This window comes from Xiphophorus hellerii, chromosome 11 (genome assembly GCF_003331165.1).
Source record: "Xiphophorus hellerii strain 12219 chromosome 11, Xiphophorus_hellerii-4.1, whole genome shotgun sequence".
In the NCBI taxonomy this organism is placed as follows: Eukaryota; Metazoa; Chordata; class Actinopteri; order Cyprinodontiformes; family Poeciliidae; genus Xiphophorus; species Xiphophorus hellerii.
In genome coordinates, this window is record NC_045682.1 from 5,515,083 (window position 1) to 5,528,825 (window position 13,743).

Sequence of the window (13,743 nt, forward strand, 5' to 3'; positions counted from 1 at the left end):
TCAAGTTGATCTAATTTGCTCCCAACTTGCAGGCAAACAGAAATGTCCTTTATGGCTCCAGATGTTTGTTTGTAACCAAAAGATGCTCTCTTTATGACAGTAAAGTCTCACAATCATCATTTAATTTATTATTGATTAAGTCAATGAACAGAATCCCTCCTTTACACATAAAAATCTGAAGATAAAGTCCAAAAACAAACTGTAACATTAAAACAAAGTAAAAAAGTATTTACACCCAGCCAGATTTATATGAACTTAAATGTTTAAAATTCTCCACTTTAAATATCTGTAGTTATTCTCCTGGGCCAGCAGGGGGCAGACACAAATCAGTTTACAACTCAGTCTCTTTCACCGAGCAGCAATAGGGAGATGTCAGCGCCCTCTAGTGACCAAATATTTATTAATTCAGTTTAAAAAAATAGAGCTATAACTAACGATTATTTCAGTACTTGATTATTCTGACGATTAATCAAATAAAAACAATTATCCAAATTCTGCAAATTTTTTATTTAACCACCTAAGTATTTTTATACATTAATAATGCACAAGAACAAGCAAATAAACAAACAATTAAATACATTTTTAAAATAAAAAAAATACTAATTTTATTGCCTAGAAAGCAGTAACAGCATTCTTTAGTGAATTTGAGCAAGTGAAGCTAAAACTGGTGCTTGAGGAGTTTTGGGGAAAATATTTTTACAGAAAATTATGTTTTTATATTAAATACAAAAATGTCTGTATATATATGTATTGTTCCGTTTTGGCTGTATTACTACTTTGAATATTTTGGGGGGGGGATTTGTATACTGCAGTTAACTATTAATCGATTACTAAATTAGTTGATAATTATTTCAATAATCCATTCACCGTGATTAAACCCATTAATTGCTTCAGCCCTAGAAAGAAAACATAACAAAAACAAACCAAAATGAACTCTGACTGACTAAAGAGAACGTCAGTGAAAGTTTAGAGTTTAGTTATGGGGTTAAAGGTCGAACTTCACCAAAACTACATCAGTATCTTCCACTGAAACCCAAACAGAACAGTGTCATCATTTGGGTTTTCATTTGATTTTATCTGAGGTAAATAAATTCACTTTAAATTCGCAAATTGAAATGTAAATAAAGTCGCTTTATGGAAACATGCCAATCTCGACAAACTCACGTCTTCCCTAGAAAAGGCGCTGGGATGAGTTGGTGTCGAAATACTTACCTTTTTCAAAACAGCGATAAGAAACGCTTTTTCACTCACCACAAGCCACCAGGTCAACAGCCGGATGTTGCTACTGGCGCAAACAGAAGACAACAGGAAATGTTCTTCGTGTTTTGTTTGTTCGGACAACAGCTCTCACAGCTTCGCACAGTTCATAAAAAGTTGTGTTTCAGTCCAACGTGTTAAATCCAAAGCTCTTGTATTTACTCATCACAGCTCACAGTTCTGTAGAAACTACGTAGAAAGCTACGTACTTCTAAATCTGCTCCTTATTTGCATCTTTTGTGTTCTAGCCTACTACTGCCTCTAGCGGCATGGGGGAGCATTACAACTAACATAAACACATTATTAAATCGGGATACCGCAAGGTCTTTATTATTAATGATACATTCCGGTATTACTGGCACTGTAAAAGAAACATTCTCTAATAAAACACCATATACTTTTTAATTTCCTTAAAAATGTAGAGCACCGTGCTGTGGTGGCGCAGGGGGTCAGCACGCCCCACGTTTGGAGGCCTTAGTCCTCGACGCGGACGTCGCGGGTTCGACTCCCGGTCCCCACGACCTTTGCTGCCTGTCTTCCTCCCCCCTCTCCTCACCCTCCTTTCTGTCTGCCTACTGTCGAAAAAATACGAGCCACTAGCGCCGCAAAAACTCTTCGGAGGAAAAAATGGAAAAAAATGGAAATAATAAAAATGAGAGCTAACAAGACCTGAAAGTGTGTCCAGTTTCACTCGATAGCCAACTTGTTGAAACTGTGGCAAACTTTAAAAACATATTCCCACTCTGTCCACAATCTGTGGAATAAAATATTTTATTTCATAGAACATGAAATATTCTATTTAATAGAAATAGAATATTTAATATATTTCAGTCTAGTGTGACCAAGACTGAAGGTCTTGGTCAGTGTGAAATGTCAACAACTATAATTAATATAACATATAATTATTTAACTCTCTGTTTTGCTGTTTTTCATCCACACAAGCACCTCCTTTGTTATCCACTGAGTGAGACGGAGAACAGGCACAAGGGCGATGTCGTGGCAGAGAACATCTGTGGCGCTAATTTGATATCTAAACACTGAAAAATCACCTGCTTTCTCCAAAGTGACCCGATGTGAGTGTCTGGTAGTGGGACACGCTTCATTTCAACTTAACTGATGGTGACTCAAAAAACACAAAATGGCCGGTCTGAGCTAAAGAAAACACGGCACAACCAGGACAAAGTTTTATAGGGTATAGTGCTCTAAAACTGTAATATTTAGTCAGCAATTTGCATCACTGCTTAACATCTGGATAGTTACTACTTCAGAATGAAACTCAGATATTTTGATACTTTATCTAATTATTAGACTTTTTATTTATCTGTATCTTTTTATTTATCTGTATATTTATCTGTGTATTTATCTGTACTGTATACTCGTTTACCTGTATGCAGTCATAAAAATTTTTTTTTTTCAACTGAATTTTATTTTATTTTAGACAGTGGGTGCTGATTGTGGATTTGTTTGTTTGTTTGAATGTATGTTTTCTATGTTCAAAATATGCAAAACCTCCATGAATATATTGTAAACAAACTCGGATATTTTAACCGAAACTGGATTCATACTTGTAAGTAGAAGGTTGTGGCTCCTGATGTAGCTAAAAGTCTCTGTGGGTGGACAAATGGATGGCTAAATAAAGCAAACACATGATTTAGTGACGACTTTTAATCATTTACAGACTTTGGATGTAAAATCAGCAAGTAGAGTCGCATCACTTTCACTCTGCTGTGCATAAATACTGTACAAAAATATTAGTGTCTCCACTTGAAAACATCCTCAAACCATCGCTGGAGTCAACAAGCAGAATAAATTAAAAAGAATAAATTATGTCTTCTGAAAGATCATTTATAAATATTGAAAGAAAGTGTCGAAAAATGGTCGTAAAAACAACTTTTTCTTCAGTTTTGACCCTTTCCAAGAAGCTCTTCCAGAAGCCATGTTCACAGTTTGTAATGGCAGTTCCTTCTCCACTAGAGGGCGCTCTAGCTTCGTGTGTTCAGGCTCAGTTGAGTGCAGCTCGTCTCTCCGTTTCTACAGCCGACACGTCTGGTACTTTCCGTGTGAAGAGTTGGCCATCTCGTAGAAGAGGACGTAGGCGTTGCGGCTGCGCACCTGGCTGGACGACATGGGGCTGACCCTGCGGAGACACGCGCCACATGCTTTAGTTTTTAATTTATTTCATTCATTTAGAGCTTTACCTTAACATCTCACATTTTAACATAAACCAAAGTTTTGAATAAAAAGGAGTAGTTTGAAGAAAGGAGCAATCTTGTATAGACACGTTGCATGTTATTGTTTACGTCCTGAAATTTGGCGCATGCGCACAACGCTGAGGGAAAGAAAAAAACACACAAAAAAACATAGTTATACGCAGACTCATTGCCATAGCAACTGACTGACAACAACGCCACTATATGTTTCAGGATTCAACACCAAAAAACACTCAAACATTTCCCACACAAAGAACAGAACATTCAGGACATTTATGTTTTCAGGCTTGAAGTTTATCTTTGTGATTATTGATAAGTGATCACTGTGGTAGATTAGCTACCTTTGTGGTTAGCTAAATGAGCTAATCTAATACAGCAGTGGTTGATAGCTAATTTAAACGCCTGCTGTCCTGATGATCTGCCAGACAGGTGGTGTGTGGGTGGCCTGTTTTTTTTTTTTAACTGAACCAAAAACACCAAATTCCACAGCACATCTACATGTTAAGGTTGTCAAAATCAAGCTAGCATAACTGACCTACTTCCTTCTCCCTTGCCATTTTCTTCTTAATTAAAACTTTTTCCTAACCTAATCTAATTGTAGCGTTGACATTTAGTATTAAAGCACTGCGTCTCTTTAATATATCACACATACATTAAAGATTTAGCTCCTTATATTGAAGACTTGACAGCTAAAACAAATGCTAGTCATCATAGAGCTAGCAGCCTTTTTTTCCTCCTTTTTTGCAAAATAAAAATAGAATTTGCTTATCTTTTTCAAACATTCCCTCAACCTTCTACACAATACGTGAAATAGGGAACGATCTGTAAATTGCATATAATGACCATATAACGTAATTTTCCTTGATATGTTTGTCTTTAAATTGTTGATGTGTGGTTTCCAGTTTATGTTTTCATCAAGAGGAATTTGATCTCTCTCACGTTTAATCTCAACCCCATCAACATCAACCTCTCTTTTGCTAAATATCATGTAGTTAGTTTTTTCAACATTCGTTGATAATTTATTTATTAATTATGTGTGTGTTTAACCCGCTAAGCACACACACACACACACACACAGATCCACAGGCTCGCAAACACGCAGCGGACCCCTAATTTGGTCGTAAAATTTAAGCTGCTGCAGAGTTTTACGGCGACAATGAGGTCGGCGGCGGGAGCAGCAGGCAGAGGCTGCGTGATCGGCCTGATAAGCCGATACGTGAACCCAGTGAGGTGAGGTGAGATCTGATACCTGGAGTCGTTGTAGCTGAACCACTCCCCCAGCGCCGGGTTCCTGCAGGACGCTGTGTAATGGCCGCCCAGCGCGTTCCCCGTGTGGTTGGACACGGCGTACAGGTTGTAGATGGGACGCTCTGCAGGAAGAATCAATCAAGTTTATTTGTACGACACATTGTAGCAAAATGGCAGCTTAAAGTGCTTTACATCCTGAAAACATCATAAAAACCACTGACAGACATTAAATTCTGTCAAACTCATTGGCCAATGTTCGAGTTATTATGAATCAAAATCAGCTCTAACCAGCTGAGTTTTAGTCTTGATTTAAAGGATCTCAGTGTTTCAGTTGTTTTGCAGTTTTCTGGAAGTTTGTTCCACATTTGCGATGTGGAGTTTTTCTAGAATTTGCTGGGACTTTAGTCCTTTAATCCTGTAAATAGTGATAGAAGACCGACTTTGTAACTGTCTTTATGTGACTCTGAAGGATCAGGGACCAGATCTGGGCCTGATTTGTAGTTTTTAGCTGCAACAACTGAAGCTTCTTCTCTAGATAGTTTCTGTTTTTGCTGCAGATACTCACCGCCGCTGTCCGCTGAAAACTCCCTCAGGTCCAGATCTTTGAGAGGAAAGTCGATGAAGGTGTTCAGTTTGCTCGCTCGGACATTTGAGTCTGAGAAACGCTTCAGGTCTGAGAGGCAAACCGGGGTCAAGGCACAAAAACTGTTTATCTGGTATTGGTGCATACCTTTACGTTAGCGGGAGGATTAGCATCTGCATGCTGCAAAAACGACTGCAAAAAGGATACGAAGTACAAGAACCTGAGGGAACCTCTGGATGCTGAACCTCTTGGTGCATTTTCTTCTGGCTTTGCATTTGTTGCAGGTCTGAGAAAGAAACAAACGTGTTGCAGGCAGTCAGATTCTGTCCGCAGCATCTTAAAACAGAAAAAGCTGCTGGCCGTCATCCGGGTCTGTTACCGGTCTTTCTTCTCCGTCCAGCACATCTTCTCTTGTGAAGAGCCTCAAGCAGTCCTTCAGCGTCACTTCACCAGAGCTCTTCTGTGGACGATCAGACAACATCCAGTCAGAAAAATTCATTTATCGCAATCTCAGAGTGTCATGATCTCCGAGTGAAGGTTTCAGGAAGAATTTAATGTTTTATTGATTGTTTTTTGCTTTCTGAGAGCTTAACATCGTCAACGTGAGGATAGAGCAGTAATATGTAGGGCTGCAGCTAATGATTATTTCAGTAATCGATTATTCTGATGATTAATTGATTAATCCACAAAATAAATGATTACTCTATCAGTTGTACTTATGATTAATTAACTAATCATCAGAATAATCAATTATTCTATAAATTATGTCGTCAGAATAATTGCTAATCCTACCAATTATTCTGATGATTAATTGATTAATCGGATAAGAAATTGCCACATTCTGCATATTATTTATTTATGAGCTTATTTTCTACTTTAGAAATACATAAAAATGCAAATAATCAAGTAATTCAATTCCTTTTCTACATAAAATAAACATGTTATTGTCTAAAATGCAATAACAGCATCTGAAGCTCAGTCAACCCTTCAAACATAAACTGATTAATCATTGATAGCAAAAGTTGCTGAACAGGATTTTCTTTACTGAATTTGAACCAGGTGAAGGAAAAACACTAGATGAGTTCTAGATAGAAAATATGGCTTTCTAAAGTCTGAATACTCCAGTTAACGATTAATCGTTTACTAAATTAGTTGATCTGATTAGTCGTTCCAGCCCTGGTAAAATAGCTGCTGGAGTCTCATCATTTGGGTTTTTGTAGAAGTAGCTTTTTAAGCAGAAATCGGGTTTATTTCAGGTAAATGGTGCTGAACCAGAATCTGATTGGCTGGCAGGTTGGGTCTCCTCACCTGTGCGATCGGAACGGATAGATCCCAAAACGGCTCGAACACGGTGGAGCGGAAACCACAAACTGTGCAGGTCAGAGAGCTTTTCAGCTGCCCCGCAAACAGGTCTGGAAGCAGGCACGTGAGAGGTCAAAGGTCATATCCACTGGAAGGCAGCCATGTTGCTTCCCTGATGTTTCAAAGACTCTTACCAATGACTTTACTGTCCTCTCTCTCCAGGTACATGTTCCACGTCCGCCGGGCTTTTTCTTCATCACTGCGGATCAAATGATTGAGATTTAGCAGAAAAACAGGAGTGAAGCTGAGTAACCTCTGGAGGACGGAGTCGGCTTACGGGAGGTGGTCGACTTCCTGGGCCAACACCTTTCGCCGGATCGTCGCCCTGTTCACCTGGTTGTGGAGGCCGTCCAATAGGAAGCGCAGGAACTCCTGGGCGTCCTGCTGGCTGCAGATAACAACGATTTTATCCAATCTGACAACTTCTCTCACCTGAAGCTTAAGGCTTCCTGTGAAGAAGAAGAGGAACTTACTTGCAGCCGATAAATTTGGGGGCAAATTTCTGGATCTGGTTTCTGAATTCAGACGGACTGACAGCCTCGTTGTTCGCAGACGTCCACAGATTCTGAGTCAGCTTTCCGAACTCTAAACCAGAAAACAAAAGCAAGACAGGAAGAGACATTTCAACGGTCAAAATCAAATGTCCAAATCAAACAATCTCAAAACAAAGTATTTAGTTTTACTCAGCAGAGAAGGTCATTGAGAATATCCACCAGGATATTCTCTGTCATGAATATCAGAACAAATTTAGATTCAACACAAAATGAAATAAGTTCATAGGTCAAATGTAAATTATTTTTTTCCATAACAGGACATTTCTTTTGCATAAGACAGAATAAAATTTTTCAGAAAGTCATAATTATATGACACATTTTGCTGAAAATTATTTGAAAGTAATTCAAACACCAGATGCGGTAAAGTGGGACATTATTACAGGCAGTAACTGGAGCGTCCCACTTTACCAGGTCTCTGTTTTAGTCACGCTTCGTTCACTAAAACTAAAGACAAAACAAGAAATCTGGCAGCAGATGATGTGTTTTAATGAGGACCAGGACTTTAACACGTTGATTTTATAAATTATTCACATAAATTTAAAAAATTTTAACAGAACTAATCGCTTTTTTTTTTGTTTTTTTGTTTAGGTATGAATGTTCCACCCGGAACATTTGTGTTCCCACGTTTCTGGTACATCTGTAAATCTGACGCACTAGTAACATTTACCAACAACCTGAAAAGAACCAGAACAGATTAAAACAATAAATATACTTGCTTGTATGTCTCTTTATTCAATAATTTAGCAGGAAGAGGGGGTTTTTGAATTGAAAATGTTGCTTATTTTGTAAATCTATAGTTTTGATTTATCAACGAATGAATTACAGACGTGTCCCTCCTCTAGTTTTACTAAGACGTCTCCTGAGGCTCACCTGCTGACCTAATTTTCCCACCCTGATCCCAGGATGCGTAGCGTGCCACTAACGGTGACAAACATCCACTGCGCTCAGATTACGTCGTAAAAATGACACAGTAAACGCTGCTGCTTTTCTGGGTCGCGTTCGGCGACTGAAGCTGGAAGGATCCGGGTTTAACAGCTGAGCGACGATGAGGGAGTGTAAAAACATAAAGTTTACAGGTTGAGACCTACACCTGACCCAGAAACCCGTCTTAAAGCTGACAACGCAGCGTTCGTCACGCAGAGGCTCCGCCCACCTTCCATGAGCGCCGAGTTGGTCTGGCGGTTCAGCTCCATCAGGTGGAAGTTCCACAGGCAGTAGTCTCTCAGCTCGGACGTGTTGCTCAGACACTGCAGGATGGAGTTCATGAAGCACTGGAAACGAGAGCAAACGTCACCACGGATCCAGTCTGAGCTGCTGGTTTCACTGGGAGCGACGCTGGGAAGCTGGGAGGCTTACCGTGTTGCCCAGGTTCCTCAGCCCCACCAGGCCCTGCGGACTCTTGCTCTGTTCACAAACGGAAACATTAAAAATTACCTCAGACCTCAAACGTCAACATTTTTCAGTCCGACTCTTAAAAAAAGCCCTTTTTGGTTCTTCTCTTCTATTTCTCATCTGTTCCAGAATTTATTTCTATCAAGTCGCTTTCTGAGATGGTTTCGCCTACTTCGTGCTGTCAGACAGGTTCTGTTTAAGTCTGGAAGTAATCACTAGAAAACTACACATTTATTTTTGATCTAGTTTCTAGAGCAAATATCAGTAACACAAAACTAACTGACGTAGAAGCTACAAATAATCAAGCGTTTTTGTGTTTTAGTCAATAAAACGTTTGTTTTCTTATTTAAAGAATGAATTGAATTACTAGATTACTTGATTTCTTAAATGTATTTCGAATGTATAAAATAAGCTTAAGTAGTTAATTGTTAAATTTTTTGTTACATTACGATCATAAATATATTTAATGTGGGAGGCCAACACAAAATGATATACAACAGTGAAGTGGACAGGATTCAACACATTTTCAACTGAAAAGTGCGGTGTGTAAAAGTATTCAGCCCTCATTTTCTCTGAGTGCAACCAGTTGCCTTCAGAAGTTGCCTGATGACTGCTAATGGCTAGATAATGAGTAATCTAATCTGAATGAAATATATTTATGTTCATGGTTGTAATGTGACAAAATATGGAAAAGTAGATATTTTTTAATTTTTTGTTCTATTTCAGATCCTTCCAAGTTCCCTCTGCAGTTTTTAACTGAATATTTTTTTTCTTCAGCAGCATTTTTTACTTTTATGATTCAACCCGAACCGTGCGATGATGTCAGATGATGTGATGGTGGGAGGAGTCGGGTTCTGGATCTGAGGTCACAGGGAGGATAAAGTTCGTCTCTATGCAGACGACATCGTGATGTTTCATCATGTCGTCGTTATGAAACTCAACATGTCTCCATAGTTTGATTCAGCTTGGCCTTAAATGACCTTTTCCTTAAAACACTTCCTGCTCAGACTGAGTATAGAGGATAGAAAACTGAACTGTCTGAGCTCCCAGAGTATTTTTACATAAAGTAGCTGCAAATGATCACTAGTTGAGGCTGGAAATTTTCAATAAATCAACTGAATAAATAATATTTCGAGGGAGGATTTGGGGAAATTGGCAATCGGTCAATATTTGCATGAGAAATCGATCTTAACATGTGAAAATCAGCCAGTGTCTCCTTTGTTCCTTAATCTGTGGTATATAGACAGTAACATCTGTCAACAGTAGAAGTATAGTCAAAGTAAATTTCTACTCAAGTCTTTGTCCTAAAACAAAAATAATAGAAAGTACGCACTGTATTCACCATGTAATTCATTTCTAAATGTCAGATTCAATCTATTTAATTAGCAAGCTAAATATTTAGCTCATTAACTAAATATTCAGTTTACAGACATAAATAGTCTATGACTGAATTTGACAAAATATGTTTTTAAGTATCATTTCTGGCAGGGCCGGAGTAACAAAGATGGAGTCAGGTTTGGTGGTGTTTCTGCTATGAAATGTTGCATTGTGGGTAGAAAAAGTACTATAACTTTATTCATTTTTCAAATAATTGAGTATTTTTTATATTACTAATATCCCAACATATGAATGCATGTCACCTGATATGGGCTTAAATGTTTTATAAAGCAGTAAAATGCTGTAAAACATTAAATTAAAGAAAAAGAAGAAAATAAAGGTTTTTGAGGCCGCCCCCCAAACATCACAGCCCTGGGCTACTGCCACAGGAATCCCTTTCCACAGTCTGGGTCTCGGACGCTTCCTGCTAAAAAAAGTTCTGTTCCCAGAGCCGCTTACATAACCTGAAAATGACTAAAAACAGTTTTATTTTTATAATCAACACCCTACATTCAGTTTCATTAAGTCACCCTGATGACCTAACACTGACAGAACAGATTGTTTCATGGTGACGAGGTTCCAGCGGGCGCCGACATGCGGCTCAGTCATCACTTCTGTTACATAATAACGCAATAATGAGCTGACCGAGCAGCGAAACGCATCAACGCCTCTGCTGACGGCTGGAAATGGAAATATGTTCACCTTTAAACTGGGAGTTACGCAGCAACAGCAGCAGCTCGTGTATGGAGGGCCGAGGCTGACAAAAGTGCAGAAAACTATACAAATAACATAAAAAGCTTGAGAATGTGACTCATTAAAAGAAGAACTTTTCAACTTATTTGTAATATTTGTTTATAATTTCCAACAGTAATCATGTAAAATCATCACTATTCTTTGATTGTTACATTTTTTTTTACATATTCAGAATTTATACAATGTAATATTTTTATGGTGACATTTCATGCAAGTATTTTTGATATATTCTGTTTTTATTCACTTTTTTAAAAAACTATATGTTGGTTTATTTTATTTGCAGCACATATTGTAGATCAGTTAGACTGACTTCAAAATAATCTGCATCAAAATCGGTCTTAAAAAAAAAAAAAAATCGGCATTGGTGAATTTCTACTCATTATTACCATGAATGCATGTATAATCCTAGATAACTCTGATTTAAATCGGTCTCTGCCGTCTGGAAGCAGACATATGGTGTGGGTCCAAACCAGCAGGACTGGGCTCACAGGAAGTGATGCGTTCAGGTGAACTCTGTGCACCGGCTGGCACGACTTCAGAGAGCCTGGGAACATTCTGTGCTGAAATATTGGCGCCCTGCAGGCGTGCAGCCTGCGACGGCGGCAGTGGCAGCCTCGCCTTTTCTCAGGGTGTAAACACGTTGGAGCGGGTTCCGGCGACCCGGCTGAACCCGAGTTTTATCGTGTAGATGTTTACACGGTAAACACAGAGCGACACGGTCCAAATGAAGACGCAGGAATCTTAGAGGCAAACTGCAGAAAGTGAGGAGAAATGTGGATATGTCCAGGCAAATTCCTCCATCCTGAAATATCTCCTGTAAATTCATGACTAATTTTTAAAGCAAACATGATTCTATTTCAGCATCTTTAGGTATTTTTCTCTTTCATTCAGAGGTTGTTTAGTGACTGACTAAAGTACTCATGTTATTTAAGAAGAGGCTCATTATAAAGTTAAAATATGAACGTTTTTGATGAATATTTTCAAGAATAAAGTAAAATTTTAGGATAAATTCCCAGCTGCAATTGTTTGTTTTGCACAATAATGCAGATTTGTTCATGAATATTTTGATTTTTTAAGGATGTAAATAATTATTTGAGCAATTCATTATTCAGATTTTTAGGCATTTTTCTCTTTCATCCATTCATTTTTAAAATGAACAATTATATAATTAGTTTCATTCTTTTTTAAAAATATGAAAATAAACATTTTATTGCCTAAATGCAACAACATAGTTACTTCAGTGAATTTGAACCAGGTGAAGTTAAAGCAAAGATTTTTTATCATTACACACACTTTGTTCAGTTTTGACTTAATTACTGCTTTAAATATGTTCTTTTATTCAAAGTTTGTATATTCCGGTCAATGATTAATTGATTAGTTGACGATTATTTCAATAAACGATTAATCATGATTAAAAATGGATGATTATCTCCGTTTCCTTGGGTCCTAAGATGAGCGTGGAGTTGCATGAAAACTCTCCGGTCTCGGTTGAGGTTCTGGTTATGTAAGAAGCTCCTCGGGTCGACCCCAGCCCGACACCTCCGGCCCACGTAAACAGAAATATGTGCTGACTGCGGGCCGGTCCTGGTGCCAGCAGAGTCCTGCTGGGCGAACGATAAGGTGTTCTTCCTGGGACGCGCCGCTTATCAGCAGTTCTGCTTCCCGTTATGCAACAGCAACACCTGATGCAGCCGTCTGCAGCTTTTCTGCCCAACACCCGGTCCGCTCCGCATGCAGGACGCCCGGCTCAACTTTACCCCCGTTTCTACACACTGAAGCAACTGGCAGTCAAGATTCAACTCTTTTTTTTGTCAATTTAATCTCCGTGGAAAAGTTTTTACACCTTTACAGATTCCTTCTGTTTCGTGTTTTTGTCGAACTCAAATGTTGCAGATCATCAAATAAACTTTTAATATGAGAGAAAAAGCAGCAGGTAACTAGAAAAAAGTGGGTTTTTTTTAATGATGATTAATCTGGACTCACCAAAAGCAGGCCCAGATCATCACACTACCACCACCGTGTTTGACTGTACAGCTGTAGAGATTGTGAGATTTTTCCACCTGCTTCATGTCATATTTTTATCTCTAATGCAAACTTTATATTAATTTTGAACAGTTTTGGATTAATCACTGTGTTGTTCTTTCAGCAAATGGCCTGTTTTGGAGTCTGTTAACGATTAATCGATTAGTTGTCAATTATTTCAATAATCGATTAATCACAATAAATCATGATTAATCATTTCAGGCCTATTTCGTAGCAGAAAACAATGATTATCTCTGTGCAGCTGTTTTCATTTAATGCGTTATCTTAAAGCACATCATAGCCAGGCAAAACATTATGACCACTAACAGATCTGGTCAGGTGACCCTGGAGTTAAAACTCCAGGAGAAAAACCAGTAAGTGTCCACGCTGGTCATAATGTTATGCCTGAATGTTGCATGTGATTGCTTCCAGTTTTATTCTTACATTTTATGTGCAGAAATGCTAAAATATAATAGTTTTTTTCCCCACTTAAAAGTCAGAAATTTACAAAACACATCCTGCTTTCTACATAGGAATAACAAATTTTTTTATTTTACTTAAGTGCAGCTAAATGCACTTCTCTACATTTCTAGAGTGAATAAAAATATAAATTCTTTTGGAAGAAAACAAAATTTGCTGACCAAAAACTGATATTTGCGGAGCAGAATGAAATTAATCTGCAGAAAAAAACACATTAAAACCTTTTTTTTAGAGAAAAGACCCGGATGTGGACTCACCTTGGCCGGGTTGATGATCAGACCCATGAAGGTGTTGACCAGCATGGAGCGGGACAGCTGCTTGCGCCGCAGCTCCGGTTCGTCCAGCGGCAGGCCGCCGGGGTGTCCCGGGACCGTCACCGTGTAGGAGTGTCGCAGAGACGGCATGGCGCTGCTGGTTCTGTCGGGGTGCTGGTTCGGGTTGCTGGTTCGGGTTTTACCCTGCGGTGTCGCTCGGTTCTCAGGTGTCGAAATGTGACAGGGGCGGC

General features: G+C 38.7%; 1 protein-coding gene across 1 annotated transcript; it reads right to left on the reverse strand.

Annotated features, from left to right (window-relative positions):
* Window positions 1-2,904: 2,904 nt before the first annotated feature.
* On the reverse strand, window positions 2,905-13,743 carry LOC116728931 (ubiquitin carboxyl-terminal hydrolase 2-like). The gene is made up of 12 exons (XM_032577278.1): window positions 13,496-13,743; window positions 8,571-8,618; window positions 8,368-8,485; window positions 7,134-7,245; window positions 6,938-7,048; window positions 6,795-6,859; window positions 6,607-6,710; window positions 5,678-5,758; window positions 5,506-5,584; window positions 5,281-5,388; window positions 4,717-4,837; window positions 2,905-3,394 (listed from the first exon to the last, which is right to left on the reverse strand). The coding sequence occupies exons 1-12, from the start codon at window positions 13,640-13,642 to the stop codon at window positions 3,289-3,291; spliced, it is 1,200 nt and encodes a 399-aa protein (XP_032433169.1). The 5' UTR covers window positions 13,643-13,743; the 3' UTR covers window positions 2,905-3,288.